Source organism: Puma concolor, chromosome C1, assembly GCF_028749965.1.
Source record: "Puma concolor isolate L17-30 chromosome C1, mPumCon1.1.hap2, whole genome shotgun sequence".
NCBI classification, from domain to species: Eukaryota; Metazoa; Chordata; class Mammalia; order Carnivora; family Felidae; genus Puma; species Puma concolor.
The window spans coordinates 44,335,792-44,362,152 of record NC_141674.1 but is presented as its reverse complement, the minus strand read 5'-3'; the positions used below and the strand labels follow the sequence as shown (position 1 = coordinate 44,362,152).

Genomic DNA, 26,361 nt, shown 5'->3' with positions numbered 1-26,361 from the left:
CGGAGCCTGCTTGGGATTCTCTCTCTCTCTCTCTCCCTCTCTCTCTCTCTCTCTGCCCTACCCCTGCTTGTGCTCTTTTTCTCTCAAAACAAATAAAATAAACTTTTTAAAAAATGTTAAAAGACACCATCAAGAAGTGAAAAGGCAACCTACAAAACGGGAGAAAATATTTGTAAGATCTATTTCTGATGAGTCTAGTATCCAGACTACATAAAGAACTCTCATAACTGGACAACAAAAAAACAAGCAATCCAATTTAAAAATGGGCAAATAACTTGAATAGGACCCTTTTCCAAAGATATACAAATATTTAACAACACACAAAAATATGCTCAACATCACTAGTCATTAGGAAAATGCAAATCAAAACCATGATGAGATATCAGTTTATACCCACTATAATTTTTTAAGTGGAAAATAAGAAGTGGTGCCTGGCTGGCTCAGTCAGTGGAGCATGTGACTCTCAATCTCAGGGTTGGGAGCTCAAGCCTCACATTGGGCATAGAGGTTATGTTTTTTTTTTAAGTTTTAAAATTTTTTTTAAAAAAATAACAAGTGTTGGCAAGGACATAGAAAATTGACACTCTCAAACACTGCTGCTAGGAATATAAAATGGTGTAGCCTCTGTAAAAGCCAACTTGGTGGTACTGCAAGAAGTTAAACAGAATTACCATCTGATCCAGCAATTCCACTCCTACCACACACGCAAAAGAATTGACAATGGGTGTTCAAACGAAAATTTGTGCAAAAATATTCATAGTAGCATACCCACAAGAGCCAAAGGTGGAAACAACCCAACTGTCCATGAACTGGTGAATGGATAGACAAAAGTGGTACATCTATACAACGGACTATTACTCAGCCATAAAAGAGTCTCATGCTGGTACTTGCTAAACAAGGATAAACTGAAAATATTATACAAAGTGAAAAAAGGCCACATATTGTATGATTCCACTTATGTGAAATATCTAGAATAATCATATCTAGAGAGACTGAAAGCAGATTAAAGCCCAAAGAGGTTGCCAGGGACCGAGGAAAGAGGAGAATTGAAAGTGACTGCTTACTGGGTACAGGCTTACTTTTTGGAGTGACAAAAATGTTCTGGAACTAGACAGTGATGGTTGTTGTGCAACATTATGAAGTTACTCAGTGTCACTAATAGTGTTATGCTATGTATATTGTACCACAATTTTTTCTAATGCATGTAACAGGCAAGAGGGTATAGACTCATTTTTCCCTGTTCCTCCTTTCCAAATACAACTAAATATCCTGGAAATGATTCAATTGACAACCATAAGAAGACTTTTAAAGCTAGAAAGAAGGCAGTGGACTAGCTATGAACCTCAGGACTTGAGGGATGACACTGGGTGTGTTCCCCAGGGTTTTCTTTTTATCTCCCTTATATCCCAAACTGGGCACCAGAGAGGACTGCAACACAGATGCAGAGGAAGAAAAGCCTGTTCCCATTGGCCAAAAGACTAGGAAAGGGGAAGCCCAACAGAGATGGGCCCCCAGTGGGGAGCCCTAATCCCCATTCCATATCCAGGACAGTGGCAAGCCAATTCACCTGCAGGAGGAGTGTTAGCAGAGCCTTGGATCTCGGGGCTCTCCACCCAGTGGCAGAGAATATACTAGGTCCCACAGCTCCTGGCATCCCAGTGGCAACAGGTGGCCATCAAGGGAAGCACCTTCTTGCCCCTGCAGGCAGCATCACCAGGAATGAACAAGAGGCCCAGCAGAAAAAAGTATACCAAGGCTCTGAAAACTATCATTAGAACTACAGTCCATAAAAGCAGGCCAGAACCTACATTCTAAGCCATAACAGGTTGATTGCCAGCTGAAAGGGAAGGTTTAAGTAGGATCAAAAGTCTTTTAACATAACATCCAAAACGTCAAGGACACAGTCAAAAATTACTCATCATACCAAAAACTAAAAAAATCTCATCTTGAAAAAAGATAACTAATGCCAACACTGAGATGAATCTGATGTTGGAATTTGTGATCATGATAGTAAAGCAGTTGTTATAAAAATGCTTCGGGGCACCTGAGTGGCTCAGTCAGTTGAGCATCCGACTCTTGATTTTGGCTCAGGTCATGATCTCACTGTTCATGAAATTGAGCCCCACGTTGGGTTCTATGCTGACAGCATGGAGCCTGCTTGGAATTCTCTCTCTATCCCTGTCTCTCTGCCCCTCCCCTACTCTCTCTCTCTCTCTCTTTCAAAATAAATAAACATTTAAAAATGCCATTAAAGGGACGCCTGGGTGGCTCAGTCAGTTTGAGCGTCTGATTTTGGCTCAGGTCATGATCTCATGGGTTGGGCTCTGTACTGACATCTCAGAGCCCAGAGCCTGCTTCAGATTCTTTGTCTCCCTCTCTCTCTGCCCCTCCCCTGCTCATGCTCTGTCTCCCTCTCCTTCTCAAAAATAAACAAACATTTTAAAATTTTTATTAAAAAATAAATTTTTAAAAACAAATAAAAATGCCATTAAAAAATGTTTCAACAGGCAATTACCAATCCTCCTGAAGCAAGTGAAAAACTAGAAAATCTCAGCAAAGAAATAGAAGTTATGAAAATACAATAATTGAAATTAAAAGAGAAGTTATTTTAAAGGCACAACTAAAAACATTTTAAGTTGCTGGATGAGCTCAAGAAGAGAGTGGAGGTGACAAAGGATAGAATCAGTGAACTTGAGGACAGATCAATGAAATTCATTTAACCTGAACAACAGAGATAAGGGACTGAAAAAATGAACAGACCTGGTACAAAACAAAATGTCTAACGCTATTATCATCAGAGTTCCAGAGATGCTGAAAATATTCAGAGAAGTAATAGCTGAAAACTTTCCAAACTTGGTGAAAGAAATAAACATACTGATTTAGGGAGCTGAGAAAGCCACAAACAGGATAAGCCCAAAGAAATTGACACCAAACACATCATGATTAAACTTCTGAAAACCAAAAACAATGAAAAGCAACTTAAAAGCAACCAGAAAGCATTATCTATCAGAGAACACCAATTCAAATGACAGAGGATTTCTCATCTGAAATCAGGGAGGCCAGAAAGAAGTTGCACACATTTTTCCAGCGCTGAAAGAAAAAGAAAAAAAAAAAAACCCTGTCAACTGCAAATTCTGTATCTGGCAAAATTATCCTTCAGGAATGAAGAGGAGATAGATATTCTCAGACAAAGGAAAAGTGCATGCAAATCAAACCATGTTATTCCCCTGTAAGTTCCCTCTGTGACTTCTCACGGGCTTTCACACGATGGGGTGTAGGTAAAACTTACATTTTTTATAAGATAGATTTCTGGGCCTCTGCTTTGCACCTGTGAGGGGAATTAGACTTTTATTGAGCTCTCCCCCTACCACCTCTGTGATTATCACATAGCTGGTGTGCAGACCACGGGTGGAGACATCCTTATATACAGTCTGAGGTCGGTGTTTCTTTTACCAGGGCCCTCAGCCCACAGGCCTGGCCCCTCCACCTTTCTAGCTACGTACATTCCCTTCCCCACCCCATACCTGAACCACTCTCAACTTCTCCCAGTGCCTCAAATATGTTGGCTTCCTTCTTGACTTAGGGTCTTTGTAAATATTCTTTCCACTTCCTGCAAACTTCTCCAAGACTACTCGACCAAACCTCTATCACTTCCCCTGGCTAACATCTAATATTAAAAAAAATTCTTTTTAATGTTTGTTTTTGAGAGAGAGAGAGAGTGTGTGTGTGTGAGTGGGGAGGGGCAGAGGGAGAGAGAGACACAGAATCCAAAGCAGGCTCCAGGCCCTGAGCTGTCAGCACAGAGCCCAACGCGGGGCTCAAACTCACAAACCGCGAGATCATGACCTGAGCCGAAGTCAGACACTTAACCGACTGAGCCACCCAGGCATCCCTAACATTTAACATTTTAGATCCCAGCTTAGGTGTCCCTTCCTCCAGGAAGTCTTCCTGGGATGCTCAAATATGGGTGAAGTGCCCTCCTCCTGTGATCACTCTGTTCTAGTGTATCACTCAGTTCACTCGTATGTCTCTACTCTAAAAAATGAGCTTGGTCAATCTCTGGCTGTCTTGTTATTCTTTTTTCCCCAGCATATGGCACAATACCTAGCACACAGGGGAGGTTTAGAATTGCTCATGGAGTGAGGGAATGGATGGGTGGATGGATGGATGGGTGGGTGGATGACAACTCTTCAAGATAGGTATCATTATCTTCACTTACTGGCGTGGTAAGTGAGACTATTCAGGAATCCAAAGTAATGTTTGCAAAGCCCCAGAGAATGGCAGCCAGAATTCAAACCCAGGTCCTGTCCACTGACAGCTTTTTCCACAACACCCCAGAGATTTTTGAGGCATGAATCACTCAGTGAAGCCACATCTTCCTGTTTTCCATTCTCCATTCCCTCTGCCACTTAGGCCCCAACCCTAGAAGAAAAGTCTAGTGAAAACAACACAACCTCCTGATGCCCAGCTATAATGCACAAATCCAGGGCTTTGTGGTCAGCTAGACCTGAATTTGAAACCCACTCTGTCTCTCACCAGTGGTGTGAGCAAGGGCAGGTAACCTCAACATGCTCTGTATCAATCTAAATACTCAGTGCACAAGATTAGTGGAGGGAATAAAATGGATAATGGACATAATGATCATCATAGCACTTGGCCCCCAACGGTACCTCCGTGAATGCTCATCCTTATCATCTCTTGGGTGAGGATATGGTAGGGGGACTTGAGATAAAGACCAAGTCTGGCTTCCAGGTTCTCTGCCTTCATCCCCCGCCACCCCCCACCCCACCACCCCATCTATGGCATTCCTCCTTCATCTTCGCATCCTCTTCCCTGTCACCTCCCCCAACTGCCACCAGCCATGCCCCCAGAACAAGCCTAAACTCTTTCTCCATGAGACTTGAGCTGATGGAAAGTTCGATGTGTTACCTCCACCTGGGGCATCCACATGGCAACAGAAAATTCAGCCTTAAGCCAAAGATAAGAAGTTTTAACTGTGGAATTACAGCCAGAAGGGAAAGACCTTTCCCCAGGGGGGAGGGGTCAAGGTGGTAACTGCCTTGTGCAGGCTGTGGGGGATGCCCCCACCCCTGGGACTTTCCCAGAGCCACCCCTCAGCTTACCTAGTCTCCCCCCCAGCCCAGGCCCGTGTTGTGGTCTTTGTGAGGTCACCATGACTCAGGAGTTCCCAGCCAATGAGGCCCCTGCTCATGCTACACAGTAGATAGAAGCAGGGAGCTATCCTTTCAAAGGACCTTCAACCACTGCCTAGAAATGACCTCACTCAAACGAAGGCCAAATCCCTTGCCCAGGATTCAAGCCTCCCCATAAAGCCCCTTACCATATGATCTTACGCCTTTGTTTATCTTGGGGTGACAGCCTGGTTCTGAGGAGCATTGCAGGTCTGGGGCACAGCAGACCTGAGAGGGAAGCCTGTGGGTAGCGGGGCATATGCAAAGGGCTTTGGAATCAGGCAGTCCACGTTGAGGACACTGAGACCCACAGAGGGAAAATCCTGGCCCAAGGTCAAGAGCTAAGACACTGTGAAAGTCCCTTATCTTTGCCCTACTCCACCCTGCCTCCTCACCTAAGGCACAGATAATAGTTTGGAGTAGGGCAGGGATGAGGGCTGGGTCAGGAGCCCCAGACCATGAAACCCAGATTCCAGGATAAGGAAACAGAGCAACCGTTATCTTGCTAAGAAAGGCTTTGTAGCGAGCAAGAACTAAGCTGATTAAGATTACCAGTGACTACATAGAAAAACTTCACTGGGTTCCACTTAAAAAGCTGTAATAGAACTATCCACTAAGCTGTATCCCCATTTACCCAGGTCATTAAATCTGGCCTCATCACCCCAAGTCCCCACCTCGGGTGCCTTAGCGCTCTACGGTGAATTCCCTCCCGTCCACCTCAGATCTTCCTTTTCTGCCCCTACCCCGCTGCCTTGCATCCTGCTGTCTTGCCCTCTCGGGGCCCTGTGCCACCCACCCACCTGCTGCTGCAGGGGCCTGTGCCCTCTAGAGGTCCCGCCCACTTGCCGCCTCTTCCACGTGACCTACCAACCAACATGGCCAAGTTTTCTTTCTCAGCAGAATCCTCCTCGGGCAGGAACTCTCATCTTGCCCCAGTAGCCCCTCACCCGCTCTCCAGCTGCAGTGACAAGCCTCTGCCAAGAACCACCTCTGAGTCCCTCTCTCCTCGGGCACTCAGTTAACCAAAGGTCCTTCCAATTCTGTCTCCAAAGCCAACCCCACACACTCCTGCTCTGGCTCAGGTCCTCATCATTGGAAGCCCAGATTTTGGCCAGTCTTCTAAATCATGTCACATAGGGCAAGCTCTCCCACGAGCTACAGCCACCACCATCCTGCAGCCTCCCTGACAACTCATTCCCATGCCTTCAGTGTCTCCCACTGCCCCCAAGGTCATGTCCAAGCTCTTGGGTCTGGTGTGGAGGCCCCTTCTCAGTCTGCTCCTGCCTATATGTTTCTGCTCCCTTTTGATTTTGTTAATTCGTGCTAGAACACAATATACATACAGGAAACTGCACGCATCATGCCCATTCTGATGAATTTTCGTCCAGCGAGTGAACACATGTAACCAGCACCCTGACCTGGAAATGGGACATTACCAGGACCCCAGAGACCTTCCAGTCACTATCCCCCACCAAGGGCACCCACTGTCCCAACTTCTAACACCATTGTTTAGAGTTGCCTGTTTCTGTGCTCCATTAAGTAGAATTACACAGCGCATACCCTTTTGTTTCTAGCTTCTTTGGTTGAATACTATTTGTGAGATTTCACATACTTTTGCATGTGGTAGCTTCTTTCCAAATGTTGTTTCCCCTTGTCTCTTCCTGCTTTTTATCTCTTTCCAGAATCTTCAGGTAGTTGTATTTTGCTTTTCTTTGTACAATTTTCTTTCTTTCTTTCTTTCTTTCTTTCTTTCTTTCTTTCTTTCTTTCTTTCTTTCTTCTTTCTTTCTTTCTTTCTTTCTAATTAAGTAATCTCTGCACCCAGTGTGGGGTTTGAACTCACAACCCCAAGATGAAGAGTTGCATGCTCTGCTGACTGAGCCCGCCAGGCGCCCCCAGGTAGCTGTTTTTCATATTTTGTCCAGAGTTCACAGTTGTTATGTCCAGGAGGGTTGGTCCGATAGGAGCACTTTGCCATTACTAAAGGTAGAATCTCTCCTTTTAAATTTTCTTCTTATTTTTCTTTTTCCTTACTCATTTTAGAATTACTGAATTTGCCTTCCTTCTCTCACTCTGTTTTTCTCTCTTCTGCTTGCGTGGAAGCTCCCTATCCCAGGGTTACGCTAGCCATGTGAACATGCATACTTCCCTGGCAAAGTCTAAACTTAACTAATAGTGTTATCGGGCTTCAGAAAAAACAACACACGAAAACCGCAAGTTTCAGTCCAGCCAGCCGCCTACCAACTTCTATGCTAGTGTCATCTTTTATTTTAGTCTGGGTCTGTCTTTTCAATCCTACCAATTAGACATTATTGTTTTATGTGATCTGTGTTTGTTTAGGCTTAACCAGTACATTGGCTGACCATTTTTAAATCTAATCTCGGATGCACCATCTGGGATCAATTTCCTTCTGCCTGAAGAATGGCCTTTATCATTTCCTTAGGAAGAGTTTGTTAGTGGTAAGCTATTTTTTGTTTGGAAAAAAAAAAAAAACACCTTGGGGCGCCTGGGTGGCTCAGTCAGTTGAGCGTCCGACTTCGGCTCAGGTCATGATCTCGCGGCTCATGTGTTCAAGCCCCACATCGGGCTCTGTGCTGATAGCTCAGAACCTGTAGCCTGCTTTGGATTCTGTGTCTCCCCCTCTCTCTGCCCCTCCCCGCCTCAAAAATAAATAAACATTAAAAAAATTTTAAGCAAAAAACAACTTCATTTTATCCTCTTTCTTGAAACTATTTTTACTGCATGTAGAATTCTAGCATGTCTGTTATTTTATTTTATTTTATTTTATTTTATTTTATTTTATTTTATTTTATTTTATCAATAGTAATAATGATAGTACACTGTCTCCTGGATCCCATCAATGCTTTGAGAAGTCAGTTTGCCAGCTTTGGAGTGATTGACCTATTATCTCTGGCTACTTCTGAGATCTTTGACTTCGGTGTTCTGCAATTTTTCTATGACGTATGTAGTTATGGATTGCTTTTGATTTTATTTTTTCCTACTTGGGATTCATTGTGATTCCTAAATCTGGGGGTTGGTGTTCAATCATTTGGAGGCTTTTCCACAAATTGTTACAGGCTACTGGCTATAGGCTATTGTTATAGTCTTTCCCTTGTTCTTTCTCGATTCTTCTACAACTCTGATTACATGCATGCTAGTCCTTCTCTCCGTCATACTTCCTATCTCTTTGGTTCTTCTATGCTGATTTCTGGATAGATCTTATCTAATTCTCTAATCAACTATGTCTAAGTTACGTTAAATCTTCCCATTAAGCTTTTTTATTTTATTTGTATTTTTTCATTTCTGGAAGTTCTGTTTGGCTCCCTCTTGAATCTGCTTGGTCACTCTATATAATCTACTATTGTTTGTTCATATTTTCAAGCCAGCTTTCATTTTTTTCAACAAATTATTTTATCCCATGTCTGGTCGTTTTGACTTCTAAAGACTTTGTGGGTCTGATTCTGCTGTTTGCTTTTCTGTCAATTTTCACTCATGGGGCCTTGTTTTCTTATGAGTTGTGGGGGTTGCAGACTCTGAGCTGTTCATTTTCCTTGACTCTTTGCCTGGGAATTCCTTAAGTCCTGGTTGAAGCTATGTTCCTCATGAGAAGACCTGTTTTTTCTTCTGCTAGTTGCCTTGGGGCACCACCGACTACCTTAAACTAAATTCCACCATTTAGTGGTTTTGGACCACTTGGGCGGTATGAATCTGGACCAAGGACCAGTGTGAGGGACAGCCTGTGGTTAATAATTTTCAGAGGAGTTTATTTTTCTTAAGTAGTTTCCACGCCCAGTGTGGGACTTGAACTCATGACCCCAAGATCAAGAGTCGCACGCTCTGCTGACTCAGCCAGCCCAGAGCCCCCAGAGGAATATTTTTAACCCACCAAAGGCCAAACCCACCAGTTTTGGTGCATCCTTACCCAGAGTGCAGCCTTTGGATTCCATTTTCATGTATCTTACTAAAACCCTCGCTTTGGAGGGGGCCCTAGGCTTTATCCCTTGTCACCCCATCTGTACAGCCACCAGAGTGGAAACTCAGCATCACCAGGGGTTGGTCAAATTCCTCGGGACAAAAGTCAGCCTTCACAGCTGCTTGCCTCTTAGAGCTCCTGTTCCTGTTTGTGTGTCATTTTTCATCAGCTTAGAGAAACACTTTAAAAGATTATTATATCTCATCCAGCATTTAAGCTGTTTTCACAGGAGGTTTGTCCACTAGCGTGTCTAGCTCACTACACTGCTCGGATTGCTACCCGGTCTCATCTCCCACCGTCTCCTCCTCCACAATTTCTGCTTTAGCAACTCGGTGGTATCTCCGAACTCACGGTAATGATCCCTGCCTCGGTGCCTTTTCTCACGATGCTCCCTCCATCTGGAGTCTCCTTTCTCTTCCATTCTGTTGCCCCAAACTGGGTTCACCTCTTGGTGTTGAGCCCAACGACACAGCCAAGGCAAAGAATAGGAAAAGGAAGGGTTTTACCTGACACAAGAGAAGGAGGACACCAGGGACCTTTCCCAAAGCAGTGTCTCCTCAACCAACAAAATCGCGGAGCTCTTCAGCTAAGGAATCCATGAAAGGGTTTGTGTAATGGGGAATACAGCATGGCACTGGGGCAAAAGTCATCTGATGGTGACTGAGTCCAGGTCAAAATCTCGAGAACCTGCAAGGGTCAGCATCATCGATTCTCCGGCTCCGGTGGGTCCGGTATCTCAGTGTTCAGAGGGGTTTAGATCCTGCGGAGAGAACTCAGAATGGGCATCAGGTCAGTCGTCACTTCCGAATATGGTGAGGCTAGGTCCTGACCTGGAGGCGGCTGTTTGTTCTTACATTCTTTCACAAGACGGCTGAGGACCCAAAGTGCCTTTTCTTCTGTCGAGAAAGCTGTGTTCGTCTTTCTTTTTCTGGGGGCCCCCTTTTCTGCAGATAGTTCCTCCCCACTTCACCTGTATAACTCCTACCTGTCTGTCAAAATGCAAGCGGTATCTCTCCAGGAAGCCCTCCATGATGCCCTCCCCACAGCTGGGTTAAGGCTTTCTCCTCTGCTCTTGCAGCATAGCTCAGGACACCTATGACAGCATGCTGTAGATTTCTAGTCACTTGCTTATTTCCCTCATTATAGCGAGGATGCTTTAAGGACAGAGATGATGTCTTTTCATCTTTGCTTGCCTGGCACCCAAAGCCTGGCCCAGAGCTGGTACCCAAGGTCTTTGCAGAAGAAGGTGTTTGCCGCAGAAATGAGTCTTGTTCTTACCCTGGCCTCTCTTGCCTCCCTCCCTGCCCCATGCTGTTACAGCAGCAATAGAAAACTAATACGCCCACTAGAAAAGGCGAAACAAAGCAAAAATACTAATAATAAGTGTGCATTGAAAAGACTGGAAGGAGCTTCAACAAAATGAAGACAAATTACAGCTGGTTAGTGGATCTCACTAATTTCCAAATAATTTCCTTTTTCCATGTTTCTGAATTTTCCAACATCTTTCTCATGTCACTTCTATAAGGGGGAAGATCATAAGCATTCATTTTGTCTCTAAGAGATCCTACCCACCCTTCAAAGTCCAGATCAACCACCAGCTCCCTCAGGGAGCTTTCCAGACAGCTTTGTCTTGGCCAGGGGCCTTCTCTCTGCTCCCACGTCCTTAACACGGCAACTGGATTCTAAACGCCTCAGAAGCAGCGTCCACGTTGTTCTCCCCAAAGTCCAGCGGGCCCCAGCTAGTGCGAGTTGAACATTCGTGAGCTGGATTCAGGAACAATCAGTCATTCTTCCTCCCTTGAGGGGAACCTCAAGGCTGCATTTCCCCACATTCTGATGAGCTCCCCTGGGGAAGGAGGGGAGGAGGGGCAGCCTCAGGGAAAGCTGGAGGGGACCTCTCAGGACCAGTGGGCGGAGCCTCCTTCCAAAAGACACCTGCTCCCCATCTGAAATGTTGCTGCTTCCTAACACCCTCTTGTTTCGGGTCTGTAATGTATCAAAGTGACCCAGGTAACAAAGGCTGGGGTTCACACCTTAGTGAGCCTTTTGTCCTTCGGAGTGGTGTAGTGGGGGAAGTCACACGGCTGAGGAAGGCGGTGCTAAAACAGACGGCCCAGGTGTTAGGGATAGTTGGAACTTCCCCCAGCCATTTCTCAATACCGACTTCCAGAATCACCCTCCAAAATGCAAAGCCAAGCAAGTCTCTCCTGCTTTCCCATAGGTGAAGGTTCTCCACCCTGTGCAGGTTGGGGCCAAGCTCTTTATCAGGGTGACCCAGGCCTCTCACCCCCTAGGCCCATCTCCCTGAGCACCCCCACTCCCACCTGGTGATCCAGTCACATTGCACTGCCCGTGTCCCCAAGCAAGGCCTCTCCCACACGACTTTGCGCACTCCCCTATGTCTGGAACATCCTCCCCTAGTTCCTGTCCCCATGATTCTCCAGGTCAGCTCAGGCCATGCCTCTTCTGAAGGCCACCTGCCCCACCCAGGAGACTGGCTTCCTCCTCTGTGCTCCGAATCCCCCCCGTGCCTCCCTGACCCATCTTGCTCCCCTTGGGGGCCCTGCCATTGGCGCTTGCCGGGTCTGACATCCTTACAGGCTTGAACCCCCCTCCTTCAGCACCAGCCCTAGAATGGCTGCTCTACATACGAGATGCTAGAGCCTCCTGAGACCCCTTGGTTTCTTCTCTCCTACAATATGTCACGGGGGGGTCCCCAGAGCCTGGCACAGTGCCGCACACAGAGCGGGGCTCAGCAACCAATTGGTTATCCGTGTCGTGTGAAGTGTCATAGGGGGGTCCTTTGCAGCCTGGTGTCCATTTCAGAGCTGTTCCGCCTACCAGAAAGCCACAGCTGGATAAGGTCCCTCTTCCTCTGAGATGCAGCCTGCAGAAACCTCAGAGCCAAGAGAGGTAGGGAAGCTCAGAGCTCACTGGCATCTTTCCCAAGAATGACGAGCAACACACAGTGCGCTGGTTGGAAAGACACTTCTCTCTTTGTGGTTGGGCAGGAAATGATGCTCTCACCTTCATCTTTGGTCCCAAGCCCCAGGCCTCTGTGTCCAGGGTCCTCCTGGGTAGCTCCTCAGCGATGACCCACGACCCCCATGACCCCACGAGATCTGAACCAAACTCCCTCCCGACATGCTCCGCACCACCCGGATTCCCTCCATCGTCCCACCTGGGCATCATTCATCATTCTAGATAGTCTTAACAGGCACACACACACGCACACACACACGCACATGTGCGTGTGCTTCTGAATCAGTCAATCTATCAGTGGCCCTGATAGATTTCTCTGTGAGCCTCTGTAAACCAAAGTCCCTGTGTACCTTACAGATGATTCTTGGACTCATTTAAATTCCAGGGTCCCTGATGTAGGGACAGTCTCTAACTTACTTCCCACGCCAGGGGCCCCCAGGACACCCTCAGAGCGAGGTGGTGACTCAGCCCCTTCCCTGTGGACTCACTGCCCCAGGAGTGGCTTGTGTAACCTAGGCCAGCACGCCAAGCCTATCAGCTTCAATCTCAGGTAGATAATCTGTCAACCACAATCTGGGATGGAAGGAAAGTTCATATGCCTCGGGCACATCTAATTTGTCCTTGTCATCAACCCTTGCCTGACCTTGGTGACTTCCTGGGGCAGGGCAGAATACGGAAAAGAACGATCCAGCTGCCACCTTTTGCACAGGGGAAGACTCCTGCTCCGATCTCCAGGAAAGCAAGGTCGAGTGGGCAGTATCCCGACTCCCAGGCAGGAACAGAAAGGCAGGGGACGGGGGCTTGGTCCAACCTTTTCTGGCCTCTTGAAGGGCCCAAAGTTTGTGGTGGAGGTGTTAGGACTTTCTGCTGGATTCGTTAAGATCCTGAGAGGGTGTGGAAAGAGGAGGAGGGGAGAGAGGGAGGAGGAGCCTCAGGGGCGGTCTCTGCACCTAGACGTTCCTGACCTGCGGGAGCTGGAGTGTCTCCGTGGAGAAGTGGATGCCGCATGGGGCTCCTGCCTCCCCCGGGATCCTAGCTACAGGGAGCCTCCGGGGACTCTGGGCCTGAGGAGCCGGGAGGCATCCCACAGAGAGGATCATCATGGCGTGTAAGAAGTGGTGCTCCAGCCGTCAGACCAAGTGGGCCCTCGTCGGCAGTGCCAGTGTGGTTCTGGTTTTCGCCTTGGGGATGGTCCTGAGCTTCGTGCTGCAGCAACGCACCCGGCCAGGTAGGGGCCTCCCTGTCGTGCCACCTGCTTGGCTTCCCCGTCGCCCACTCTGACAGCCTCCTCTCCCATCCCACGTCCCCCACTGAGACTCTGTCCCCAGCAGAAGGCCCCATCAACTTTCCCCTCCTCCTCCACCAGGCTCCGGTTGCCCACCCGGCCCAGACCTCCCTCCTGGGCCCCTGAATGGGCCTTCTCGTTTGAAGATGATGTGGGCATCTCAGACTCAGAAGACAGAGCTCACTTCGTATTCCCCCCATGCCCATTTCCCCTTCCCTTCCCGCGGAAACTGGGGGGCAGCCTCCACTCCCGCGTCTGCCTCGTGTCTGTAGCCACAGCACCTGGCTTCTACCCTGCGCCCCCTCTACCCTCCCTGCCCACCGGGCACCCCGGCCTCCGGGGTCCTTGACCCCTGCCTCGGCTTGCCTGCAGACGGCCTCTGTCTGCAGCCTGCTCTCTCCAGCCAGCGCTCACTCTGTAGCCCGTGAGATCTTGCTAAATACAAACCCCCTCGCTGCCCTCAGCACACAGCCAACCCCTTTGCTGGCGTTCATGGCCGTTCACAACCTGATCACAATGCCCCTTTCCAATGCTGCCCACACCATGTCCCCCGCAAGCCAGTGGTTATTCCTCTAGGTGACCACCCTCTTTCCTCGGGCCCAGCCTTTGCTTATACTGTTCTCTCTGTCAGGAACAACCCAGTCCCCCTTTCCTATCCCATTTGCACCCATCCTCAAGGCCCCCTTAAAAGTTCCCTCCTCTGTGAACGTCCTGACTGCCTAGGCTGCTTTGGGGTCTCCTTGTGCCCAGGAGCCCACACATTTCTCTCGCGCACAGCGCTGATGACCCCGAGACCCCCTGTCTCGCTGTCAGATGGAGAGCTGGACACACCCTGGGAGCCCAGGGAGGGTCAGTGGGATGAACGGACAGGGGTCTTGGGCAGAGGCGAGAACCGATGCTAATGGACCCCTTGGGCTTCATTCCAGGCTGTGAGCAGGAAGCAGTCTGCCGCCCGGACGCAGACATGCTGGACTACCTTCAGAGCCTCGGCCAGATCAGCCAACGAGATGGCCTGCTGGTCACCTGGTACCACGCTGCCAACAGCCAGAAGGAGATGGGGGCTGCCCTAAGCAGTAAGTCTGGCTGCCAGGTCTGGGGCAGGCCAGAGCGGGGGTGGAGGAGGTGGGGGGAGAGCAGAGGTGGGGATGAGACAGCACCACCTACGAGGCGGCATTGTGGTGAGAACCAGATGTGTGATTCCAAAGTCATCATGTCCTGCCCTCCGTCCCAGCTGCCCCCTCCACCACCTGCCAGCTGACAGCTGTCCCTGCCTAGCCTGTGGAAGCCAGAAGATATGTGAGTTTGAGGCCCAGTGCTATCAAAAAGAAGCTGTGAAAACCTGAGCGAATTGTGTGATGCCCCTGAGTCTCCAGTTCAGGCTGATTATGGCAACCAGTCAGCGGCCCTGGGGTAGCAGACAAGCGATCCGACCCCACTATAGCAGGACTTTGGCCAAGAAGAAAGTCAATGACTCCAACCAGGCAGTGCCCAATAGCAAGCAGCAGGGAGAGGTACCCCTTAGCATAGCTTCGGGGGTCCGGAGAGAACCCCAGGCCCAGTTTTCTCCCGGAGGGTCCTGCCAGAGCCCCGGAGTAGGCTTCTAGGAGAAGGGTGGTGCCACAGCTGGGGTGGGGACCGAGTGGGACCCAGGGGCAAGGTTAGGCTGGTGAAATCATCTTGGACATGACTTCCATGTGGAGAGGAGGGGCCAGAGCCAAGATCTGGGAGGCAGACGGAACCAGGTTCAAGTCTTACCTTGGCCCCCTGCTGGCAGAGTGATTTGGGACAGGTGACGTCACCTGTCCGCAGTTCACTTTTTCCCTCTGCAGAATACGGATTGGTAGAATTTCCATCTCATTTGTCATCCGAACCAGGGCACTTTCGATAGCGAAAGAAATCATTACCGAAAATTATGCGGAGACAACATGGGGCACCTGGGTGGCACAGCCAGTTAAGCATCTGACTCTTGATCTCAGCTCAGGTCCCGATTTCACGGTTTGTGAGTCTGAGCCCCACATCAGGCTCTGCACTCATGGCACGGAGCCGCTTGGGGTTCCGTCTCTCCTTCTCTCTGCCTCTCCCCCCACTTGTGCACACACACACACTCTCTCTCTCTCTCTCTCAAAATAAATAATAAAAATAAGCAAAAACGAAAAAGAAAATTGTGCGGAGACAACAGAAATACATCCGACTATCTCAGGCAAAGGGGGAGGTACGGTCACTCTAGTTCCGTGAGCTCCTCCACATGAATAATGATTAACACTCGGTGAATGCCTAACCAAGGCTATCTCCATTAAATAATAATTCTTGTGAGTGAGGAAAAGGAGGCCCAGAGAAGTCCAGTAACCGCCAGAGTTAACAGACTGCAAACAGGAGCACTGGGACCAGTAGGCCGCAATCTGGGTCCAGAGCCTGCCCGCTCGGCCGGGGTGCTGTCCTGCCTGGCTGTGCTGTGTAGAGCCTCCTGGCACGTGGGGTGGAATGGGGGGAGGCCTCGGGAGCTTCCTGTCCCCTCAGGAGACAGCCCTCCCTCCCTCCTCACTTGTCCCTTCCTCATACCCCGCCCGAACACGGCGGCCCCCCAGATTCAGCATCTCGAGGGCAAGACAAGACAGAAGGCTTTTTTGAGGAAGAAGCTGGGCCTAGGTGGCAATCCCAAGGAGGCAGGTTAGGTCCAGAATGTACTTTCTGCCGGTCTTCAGTCCAATTCACTGAGTGTGCGGCTGGGCCCTCGCTCTGGGTCGATCTCCAGGGGAAGGTTGAGAAATGAGTAAGATGTGACCTTGTCTCCAACGGGCTCACAGTGCCTTAAGGGAGGCAGCATCAGAAGGTCGCCAGGGCTCAGAGATGGCTTTTGATGCACCCTGCCTCCCCGAGACTGGCACCGGCCCCCACTGGATGGGGAAGGAGACAGCTACGCATCCATTCTCATGAGCTACCCTCTTACCTGCACCCCCACCCGGTTCTGGCCTGGCTTCTCTGGGCCTCACCGGGGCCCAAGCCTTTTGGACCCCTCTCTCTGCGTCTTTTTTAAAAAAATTTTTAATGCTTATTTTTGAGAGAGAGACAGAGCGTGCGCGGGGGAGGGGCAGAGAGAGAGGAAGACACAGGATCTGAAGCAGGCTCCAGGCCCTGAGCGGTCAGCACGGAGCCCGACGCGGGGCTCACAAACCACAAGATCATGACCTGAGCTGAAGTAGGACATTTAACCGACTGGGCCACCCAGGCGCCCCCCTGCCCCGCCCCCCTCTCTGCATCTTAACCAAAAGTTAAGATGAGAAAGAAATTGGTGCTCATCAAAATGAAGGCCGCCTTCATAACGTCCTTTACAGTGTAACAACGTGCTTTAACACCTATGTCCTATTTTCATGGCCTGGGGAGGCTCATCCCCACCTTGCCAACAGGGAGCCCCACACTCTAGAAGTAGGATCTATAACAGGATGAAATGCGATGATGTGAAATGCCCAGCTGGCTGCCAGGGACAGCCTGGCACTCATCTTCCTTCCCCTCCTGGAAATCCAGGCACCTAGATTCTAGAGAAATCTGCAAAAATCCTGACTCTGGCCAAGCTGTTTCTTTAACCTTTCTGGACCTGGGTTTATCGATCTTGACTTTTCTATCATTAATTCACTCCGTTGTTCATCATTCAACAACCATTTGTGAAGCTCTTTGTTGTTGTTGTTTTTTGGTTTTTTGTTTTTTTTGTTTTTTTTTGTTTTGTTTTGTTTTTTTGAGGCCTGATACCAACTAGGCACCAGAAATTCAAGTGATGTTCAATTCAGACCTGGACCCTGCTCCGTGGTGCCTACAATCAGGAAGGATGATGCTAAGTGAGCAATTACATGGGGCCAAGCACTCAAAAAAGTAGCACAGAAGCAGGTGACTAAGTCAGACTGGGCATGGGGTTCAGGCACGGCCTCCCTGAGGAAGCGATATTTTAAGCCAACACTAACACATGAGCAGAAGGTGGCCTAGTAAAGCTGCAGAGGAAAGAGTGTTGCCAAGGCAACAACGATGAGCAAGAGCCCAGAGATGGGAGCACACAACAAATTCGAGCCTTAGCACTACTCAAAGTGTGGTCCATGGACCAAGGGCATGGGCATGGCTAGGGAGCTGGTTAGATATGCAGTATCTCAGTCCCACCCCTGATCCCACTGCTCAGAACTTGAATTTTTTTTAATATATTTTTTAAATGTTTATTTCTTTAGTCTGAGAGACAGAGAGCACACGCACAGAGGAGGGGCAGAGAGAGAATCTCAAGCAGGCTCCACGCTGTCAGTGAAGAGCCCCATGTGGGGCTCGATCTCACATACTACGGGACCATGATCTGAGCTGAAATCAAGAGTCAGATGCCTAACGGACCGAGCCACCCAGACTCCCCCAGAACTTGAATTTTAAGAGTGCCTGCGTGATTTGTGTGCACGTTAATGTTGCAGAAGCTGGAGGGGCTGGAACCTAGAGATCAGGGAGAGGGGGACTCAAGGTGAGCTTGGAAATTTTGTCAGGGCCTAAGCCTGGCCATGCAGGACCACAAGGGCTATGGTAAGGAGTTTGGATTTGATCCTAAGGGCAACGGGTGGGGCTGTTGTTTGGTTGCTTTTTATAGGAAGTGACGTGATCAGGTACGTACACGTTTAGAACACTCACTCTGGTTGCTGTGTGTAGAGAATGCACTTCAAGGGGAGCCAGGCTAGAGGTGAGAGGTCAGGAGGTTGTGAGTGCAAACCAGGAGAAAGGGCTCCTGCTGATGCCAAGTGTCTGTTATGCTGCAGAGCTGAACGTGACCCCTCCCTCCCTCCACTGCACACCCCAAATGCCGAGTGACCCTGGCAGGGTCTTCCCGGTCTGCTTCCATTGGGAAGGCCTTAACTCTCTCCTAGGTTGAACTCTGGAGGACAGGGTTTTAAAAATTGAAATTGAAAACTGAAAAGAACAATGCTCCGTGCTGTTAAGGGTACAAGGAGATGGGCAAGCTTACGTACCTCAGGTGGGAATATGAATCAGAACAACTTTTCTAGACGGTGATGTGATAATACAGACTTAGTTTTTTTTAATGTTGACTTATTTACTTTTTTAATTTTTTTGTAATGTTTTTATTTTTGAGACAGAGCATGAGCATGAGCAGGGGAGGGGCAGAGAGAGGGGGAGACACAGAATCCGAAGCAGGCTCCAGGCTCTGAGATGTCAGCACAGAGCCCGACGCGGGGCTCGAACTCACGGACTGTGAGATCATGACCTGAGCTGAAGTCGGACGCTTAACTGACTGAGCCACCCAGGTGCCCCTACTTATGTACTTTCTGAGAGACAGAGAGAGAGAGAGAGAGCATGAGTAGGGGAGGGGCAGAGAGAGAGAGGGAGAGAGAAAATCCCAAGCAGGCTCCTCACCAACAGCATAGAGCCCGATGCGGGGTTCAATGCCACAAACCACGAGATCATGACCTGAGCCAAAATCAAAAGTTGGATGCTTAACCAACTGAGCCACCCAGGTACCCCAATAATTTACACTTTAAAAATGACCCTTCATGGCCCTACCTCAAGTTCCACAAGTAGGGATTAGAAATAATTCAAAAGTCAGGATAAAAATAGGCATCATTTGTTAGTAGCAAAAAATTAAAAACTACCAAAATGTCTCAGGAATAAGAGGTGGTTAACTAAATCGTGGTGAGCACCCACAACCAGAGTTTTTGTAGCCATTTTCCTTTTTTATTTTTTTTTTAATTTTTTTTTTCAACGTTTATTTATTTTTGGGACAGAGAGAGACAGAGCATGAACGGGCGAGGGGCAGAGAGAGAGGGAGACACAGAATCGGAAACAGGCTCCAGGCTCTGAGCCATCAGCCCAGAGCCTGACGCGGGGCTCGAACTCACAGACCGCGAGATCGTGACCTGGCTGAAGTCGGACACTTAACCGACTGCGCCACCCAGGCGCCCCGCCATTTTCCTTTTTTAATAAGACATAGAAGGTTGTGAAGATGCCATAATACTGAAAGAAAAAGATCAAAAATTGCAAATGTAGTGTGGTCTCAATTGTATAAAAACCATATGTAGGCAAAAATGGAAGAAAATACATCCGAACATGAACTATGATGGAAATGTGCATGAATTTTTTCTTCCTGCTTTTCTGTATTTTCCAAATGTTCTTTGATAAATGCATGAGGCTTTGGTGATGGGAAAAAAATTTTTTTTTAAGGAACTGATCGAGTTGTGCCTCTTGCCCAGGCAACGCCATGGTCCTGGAGGCAGACGTCACCATAGAAGGACTCAACACGGTCAATGAGACAGGAGTCCCCGTCATGGCGCACCCCCCAGCCATCTACAGCGACAACACCCTGCAGCAGTGGCTGGAGGCTGTGCTGGCTTCTTCACAGAAGGGTGAGGACTCTCTCAGCCCCTCCCCAGCTCCCCAGCTCTCGGGTCCTCCCCTGGCTCCTTGTCTGAGCTTGCCGGCCCTAGTGGCCCAGAGAATTCCAGGTGAGGTGGGGGGTGGCAAAGTGCCAAACACGTTCAGGTTGTTCCCTCCTGAATCCTCCAAATTGGGTATAGCCTGTTCAGAGCCCAACTCTGCCCTTCCCTCCCAGGTCCCTTTGCCAATTGCCATCTGAATCTAGGCATCAAGGCATCCCCCTCACCCCTCCCCCCACGTCCTTCACCCCTTCGCCACATGCCGTCCCCAAACTCAGCCGCTCTAGTCTTCCCTCCACCGCAGCCACCAGGCACATCTGAGTGAGATTTCCAAAATGCCCATTTTGTCACGCCACTCCCCTCTTTAGCCCTGCATGGCTCCCCACTGTCCTCGGGCAGAGTCATCTCATTGGCCTGGCTTTCCACACCCCTCTCCCAGTTCCCAGCCTCGCCCCTGCAGTTCTCTTCATCGCCGGCCTGAGTGGACAGGCCTGTGTTCACAGGGGCCCTTCATCTACCTTGATTGCCCTCCTCTACTCAAACACCCCTCCCTGCAGGCTAAGTGACTCCCCGCACAGGCTCAGGTGGCTCAGGACCCTCCAAGCCTGCCCTTTCCAAGAACCATGGTCTCTTTTCATCAGATGCTTGACAACCCCTACACCAGCCCAAGTCCAAGCCTCTGTTTCCTCCCCTCTCCCCCAGGGGCGGGGGCAGAAGCTCATTCCCCAGAGGCAGGTCCTTCCTCTGGGTTAGCTCTGCCTGTTTGAAAGCCCTCTTTTCACCCAGCTGGAATCTGGTGCCTGGCTTCTCTCCTCCTCCCGCTCCCAGCCCCAAACACACACACACACACACACACACACACACACACACACACACACACACACACACACACACACACACCATACCTGCTCTCGCTGCTCCAGGAAGTCAAGTCTGCCGGTTTCTTCTGCCCTGAGCGAGAGAGGCCATTTTCCCAAGTTCTTGGCCCCCTCCCCACAGGCATCAAACTGGATTTCAAGAGCCTCAAGGCTGTGGGCCCCTCCCTGGCCCTCCTGCGGCGGCTCACAGAGGACGGGAGAGTCCGAAGACCTGTGTGGATCAATGCCGACATCCTGAGGGGCCCCAATGTGCCCATCTCAATCGAGGTCAATGCCACACAGTGAGTGTTCACCTCTCTGCCCCAGCTGCATCCAGCCCGCTTCCTTCAACATCTATCTGGCACAGAAAGTGCTCAGGGCACATTTACTGAGTTTACCTCCAGACACACCCTGTCATCTGACCTCTGAGCCTTTGCACGTGCTGTTCTCTCTGCCTTTTCCCCCATTCCCTGATGAAGCTAGGCCCTGTCATGACCTCCTCCAAAAACGACCCTGACATCCCAGGCTGCTGAGAACCTTCCTCCACACTTCCCTCCTAACACAGCCCCGATTTCATTGGGCTGTCACTACCGATGACAGGTTTATAGCCCCTACTACACTGCAGACTCCTGGAGGGCAGACAGGGCCCAGTCCTTTCTGTATCCCCAGTGACCAAGGCAGGGCTTGGCCTGCTAGAAAAAAGTCTAAAAGTGCTAACTCCTTCCCCAGCCCCCCTGAAATCCCGGCACTGCCACCAGCACCAGCTGCATAGTGCTCCACAGTTTATAGTGAAGGGCCACACAAAAGAAGAGAGTGTGTCCAATTTAACCTTTACATAGCAACATCAAGTTAGGAGTATCTCCCCCCATTTTGCAGAAGAGAAAGCTGACCAGTAATCAAGACTCAATTTGTTGAATGTTTATTATGTGCCCAGCCCCTGTTTCAAAAGGCACTTGAGTTATCAAGAGAATGAGGTAGGTGCTATTATTTTCATTTTATTAACAGAAGAACAATCTCGTTGAAGTTACACGACTGGCCTAACTCTAATGATTGCAAAGCAAAGATTCAAAGCCAGGCCTTTCTGATTCTAACATCCATCTGTCCATCTGTCCAGCCAGCCAGCCAGCCAACAATCCATCCATCCAGTGTTTATTGTGATTCTCAAACTGAGATGCATTTGGAAAGCAGCAGTTGGGACAATGCAGTCAGTGGCCCCAAGATAAATATGGCTCATCTTCTTGGAGTGTCGATTTCACTCACTAGTTTAGGGAGGAGAGGGTCATGTTATTTCTCTATTAAAATTTCTATCAGGGCAAAGTTTAAATGAAATTTAAAAATAAAATCCGAAGCTTCAGAGACTTACAGCTGGCAGAGTCCAAATTCCCACATCGGGGGGCCCTGGCTTGTCTCCCCGGTCCAGATGGGGACGCTTCAGAGGCCCTGCCCTCCCAAAAGGGACGCCATCTTTGAGAATCAAAGAGGTTGAGTGAGCTGCCCAAGGTTACAGAGTCAGGACCTGAAGCTGGAACCTAGAACCCCTGACTCCAAAGTCCGTGCCTTATTTATAGGACCTAAATAAGTCACTTATGTTCTTCAGGACTCTGCTTCTGTCCTTATATTCTATATTCACCGGGCCTTGTCACTTCCTAGCACGGTGACGGGATCCCAGGAGATGGGGAAGGGGACAGCAAGGCTCTCAAAGACCAGTGTCTCTGATTTCTCTGCAGGTTTCTGGCCTTGGTCCAGGAGAACTATCCTGAGGCCACCCTGTCTCCGGGTTGGACCACCCTCTATGTGCCCCTGTTCCCGAACAGAACATACACCAGAGCCATGGTGGAAAAGATGCAGGGACTGGTGGGAGCACTGCCACAGAAGGTCACCTTCCCCGTGCGGGCTGTCATGGTGCGGGCTGCCTGGCCCCACTTCAGCTGGCTGCTGGGCCAATCTCAGAGGTGAAAACTCCCAGGCCCCTGCCTTAGCCCCTGACCCACCAAACCCACGCCCAGGCATTGATGCCTCCAGACACTTAAACACATTTGTCTAATACCCGCTGGTGCTCACATCTTCTACTACGGCCCTGGTTTTGCTTGTATACCTCTGGTGACAGGCTGCTCACTACCATTTGAGGCAGCCAGTGCACTGGTGGATAACATCTACCTAATGAAAAGTCTTCTGCCCATGGGAGCCAGCTGTGCCCTGCACAGCCTGCACCTGCAACTTCTGCCCAGGATGGTCCTGCAGAAATTGAGGGACCCCCCCATCTGCACTCCTACAGTCCGCTCCTAGCTGCCCAGCCCCACCTTCCTCAGCCACTTCCCACAGGAGTCTCAAAGGCTGTCTCCTTCCCCCTCCACACCTAACTTCTCCCCCATGGCCCTGTATCCACCCCTTTCTGTCCTTGTCCCTTCCCTAAGACAGGACCAGAAATAGACATTCCCAGTGAGGAGGCAGGGCGGGCCATCCCCTCCGTCCTTCTCAGTCTCTGCTTTTGCTCTCCATTCGTGAAGCCCTGTGGCTCCTTCTGCCCCTGAGGAGGAGGTAGTTCTCAGGGAGAAGGGGCTGGTGGGAAGCTGGAGGCCAGACGCTCTATTCCTGCCTAGCTAGGGTCCAGTTCTGAGCACAGGAGTGGGGTTGAGGACCTTGCTGGGCCGAGGCAGGTGCTGAGCTGGCTCTCTGGGCCCCAGGTACAGCCTGACGCTGTGGCAGGGCGCCTCGGACCCCGTGTCAGTGGACGATCTCCTCTATGTCCGAGACAACAGTGCCTCTCACCAAGTCTACTATGACCTCTTTGAGCCTGTCCTGTCGCAGTTCAAGCAGCTGGCCGGTAGGGAAGGGTGTGGGTGGGCAGGAAGGGGCGGGGGGGGGGGGGGGTGGGCCTGGATTCTGCACAGAGCAGCATTTGGTGGACACTGGAGCAGAGCTGGAGGGGCGAGGCATCGGAAGAGGAAAATTCTGGGTCTAACGGGGTCAAGGAATCCTTTCAAGCACCTATCGTGTGCCAGACCTCGGTATGGTATGCTGGGCAAGCCTCATATCCAGGAAGCTGTGATTCTGTTTTACGGATAGGGAAACTGAGGTCCAGAGCAGTTAAGTAATCTACACAGTCATTTGCTTGTACATAGCACAGCTTAGACTGGAACCCAGCAAATTCCAAACCCCATGTACTTTTCCCTTACAGCATAGTTCCTCAGAGACTGCCCCCCCCCCTCACTGTACCCACTAATCAGTGGCCCGGATGCTACCTGTTCCCTTGTCCAGACCCCTCATTCCCTTGACCCTGAACCTAGGAGAGCCTGCAGTTAAGCCATCCCAAAGGGAACCCATCGGGTTCTCAACATTCCTGCACAGGCGCCATCTAGGGGAGGGGAGGGGGAATTCCAGCTTGGGGCTCCATCAGGTTCCCACCCCAGCAACTCTGCTCGTTGGCTGTGGGACCTTGGGTAAGTCTCTTATAATCTCCAGTGGACTCCACTGGAGCAAGCAAGCCTGGCGGGTTGCTGTGAGGCTTAGAATGCGCATAGACACAGTGCACAGAAGGCACTCCGTGAATGGTGGCCGCTTCACCTTGGCAATTTGGGGTCCCACAGCGAATGCCACGCGGAAGCGAATTTACTACACGGGAGGCAGCCTGATCCCTCTTCTCCAGCCCCCCGGGGGAGACGGTCTGAGCGTGGAGTGGCTGGTTCCTCACATCCAGGGCAACGGGAGAACAGCAATGGTTAGCCTCCCAGGTAAGGTCTGCCTTTAGCCCTTGTGCTCCCAGATAAACTGTGCGGGGTTCCTGTGCTTGGGGTAGGAACCTAGGGTCTCTGTTACCGTGGCAACGGGCTGGATGCCACGGTGGGGGAGTACAGGGCTATCAAGAGCACGGGACTCCTAGCCTTCAGTGCCCTTGAGCCCTGACCTATATCTGCTGCAGGAGAGGCAGGCACAGGCCCCAGGGCTCAAAGGCCAAGAGCTGAGCTAGCAGCTGATCACGTCATCCTTATGAGCCCCGGGCACATTTATAAAGCAACCCTTCCACCCGGAGCCTGGACCAATCAACAGATCTCAGCAGATGGGGCACCAGCTTCTCCTTTACCACCCCTTTCACAAGGGCCTCTGACACCCCACCCTAACCCCAACTCCTGACACCGTTGTCTGCACTGCCTCTTCCAGACAGAGAAGGCATGATCCTGCTGAACGTTAGCCTCCAGGAGCCTGCGGCCAAGGAGCCGGTGCCCATCGTACGTGCCCCGGGAGGCCCCGCCCTGACACTGGAGTCCTGCCTGCTGCAGCTCGCTGGGCATCCTGGACACTGGGGTATCCATCTGCACGTAGAGCCCTCAGCCCTCCGGCCAGCCCTGGCCATGCTGGCCCATCTCTCCACACTCGGCCACCTGCCTCGGCCTGTGTGGATCGGGGCCACAGTCTCCCATGGCAGTTTTGCAGTCCCTGGCCACCTGGACGGCCAGGAGTTGCTTACGGCTGTGGCTGAGATCTTCCCCCATGTGACAGTGGCACCGGGTTGGCCCGTGGAGGCGCTGGGCAGCGGCTACAGGGAACAGCTGCTTGAAGATATGCTGGAGCTGTGCCGGGCTCTCTGGCAGCCTGTGTCCTTCCAGCTGCACGCAGGACTGCTGGGCCAGAACACGGCTGGAGTCGTGGCCAGGCTGCTGGCCGCCTCCCCCAGGGCCACTGTCACGGTGGAGCACAGCCCTTTGGGGGGCAACTATGCATCCGTGCGGGCAGCGCTGCTGGCGGCCAGGGCTATGGACAAGACCCGAATCTACTACAGGCTGCCCCGGAGCTACCGTGAAGACTTGCTGGCGGACGTTGGCAGGAACTGAGCGCCCAGTGGTGCTGGGCAGGTGGACCCCTGGGTGAAGGCTTCCCCCGGGGCGGGGAGGGGGCAGGAAGGAATAAATGCCCCTGCCTTCCTCAATGCACTGCACATGTGTCCCGTCCCTGGGGACCGGATGGAGTGGGCGTGGGCAGGAGGTGGCCACTGAGGGTTGCCTAGAGGGTCTGGAGGCTGGGGGCCAGATCGCTCCGGTTGTCCAAGAGGAACTGCTCACAAGCCTTGACGGTGGTGTAGAACTCAGAAGAGAGACCAGCCACGTTGGTGGTCACGTAGTTGAGAAAGCCCGGGGTAGCCTGGTTGTAGTAGGACACCTGCAGGACAGGAAGCCACACTCAGGGAGGCTGGGCGGGGGGCCAGGGGGAGCCAGGTGGGCATGAGGCGGGCAGGGAAGGCAGAAAACACAAGCCAGCACCCCTGGGCCGCAGAAGGTGACACACTGTGACTTCCTCCAGCAGGCTTCCCTGACCTCTGTTCTGGGGACTGACAAACAGGACACTGTCATCATGTGCCTCCTCTGGCAGATGAAGGAGGTTCCGGAGGACAGGGACTGGGTGTCCAGAGCCCAGCGTGGATAAACGGTGATACTCCAGGGTCGTAGAAACAAGTTAGAAATAAGCCCAGGGATCGTGCTGAGATGCTCCTCAGGTTAAGGGTGTTAAGTTAGCGAACACCAGCCTAGTCCCTGCCGGGGTGAGTCTTGGGGTCCTAAGGCAGCGGTGCCTCAAGGATGGGGAGCTGCAGTACCCCCGCCCTCGCTCGCTCTCAGCCTCCTCCCCCGCATTTTCAATTAGCACTGGCTGCCCTGCTGAGTTTTATGGGCCCTGAGAGC

At 50.8% G+C, this 26,361-nt stretch overlaps 3 protein-coding genes across 6 annotated transcripts in view; 1 reads left to right on the top strand and 2 right to left on the bottom strand.

The window, feature by feature from the left end:
* Window positions 1–5,101, bottom strand: part of MROH7 (maestro heat like repeat family member 7) — a 59,450-nt gene extending 54,349 nt beyond the window's left edge. For all 3 annotated transcript variants that reach the window (XM_086717067.1, XM_086717069.1, XM_086717068.1), the window contains exon 1: window positions 4,879–5,101. The gene's annotated coding sequence lies outside the window, so the exon portion shown is untranslated. The remainder of the gene's footprint in view (window positions 1–4,878) is intronic.
* Window positions 5,102–13,090: 7,989 nt separating this feature from the next.
* FAM151A (family with sequence similarity 151 member A) lies at window positions 13,091–25,617 on the top strand. Its single transcript, XM_025912264.2, has 8 exons — window positions 13,091–13,374; window positions 14,358–14,504; window positions 19,650–19,802; window positions 20,832–20,991; window positions 22,417–22,641; window positions 23,374–23,513; window positions 24,277–24,420; window positions 24,848–25,617. The coding sequence occupies exons 1-8, from the start codon at window positions 13,248–13,250 to the stop codon at window positions 25,516–25,518; spliced, it is 1,767 nt and encodes a 588-aa protein (XP_025768049.2). The 5' UTR covers window positions 13,091–13,247; the 3' UTR covers window positions 25,519–25,617.
* The window catches only part of ACOT11 (acyl-CoA thioesterase 11), a 53,433-nt gene continuing 48,664 nt past the window's right edge, over window positions 21,593–26,361 (bottom strand). For both annotated transcript variants that reach the window (XM_086717066.1, XM_086717065.1), the window contains exon 16: window positions 21,593–25,843. In XM_086717066.1, coding sequence (XP_086573192.1) covers window positions 25,688–25,843 — 156 coding nt within the window. In that variant the 3' untranslated portion in view covers window positions 21,593–25,687. The remainder of the gene's footprint in view (window positions 25,844–26,361) is intronic.

Coding starts and splice junctions, on each gene's coding strand:
- FAM151A (XM_025912264.2), top strand. CDS start 13,248: ATGGCGTGTAAGAAGTGGTGCTCCAGCCGTCAGACCAAGTGGGCCCTC. Junction 19,803..20,831: donor GCTGGCTTCTTCACAGAAGG/GTGAGGACTCTC, acceptor CCCTCCCCACAG/GCATCAAACTGGATTTCAAG. Junction 23,514..24,276: donor GCAGTTCAAGCAGCTGGCCG/GTAGGGAAGGGT, acceptor GGGGTCCCACAG/CGAATGCCACGCGGAAGCGA.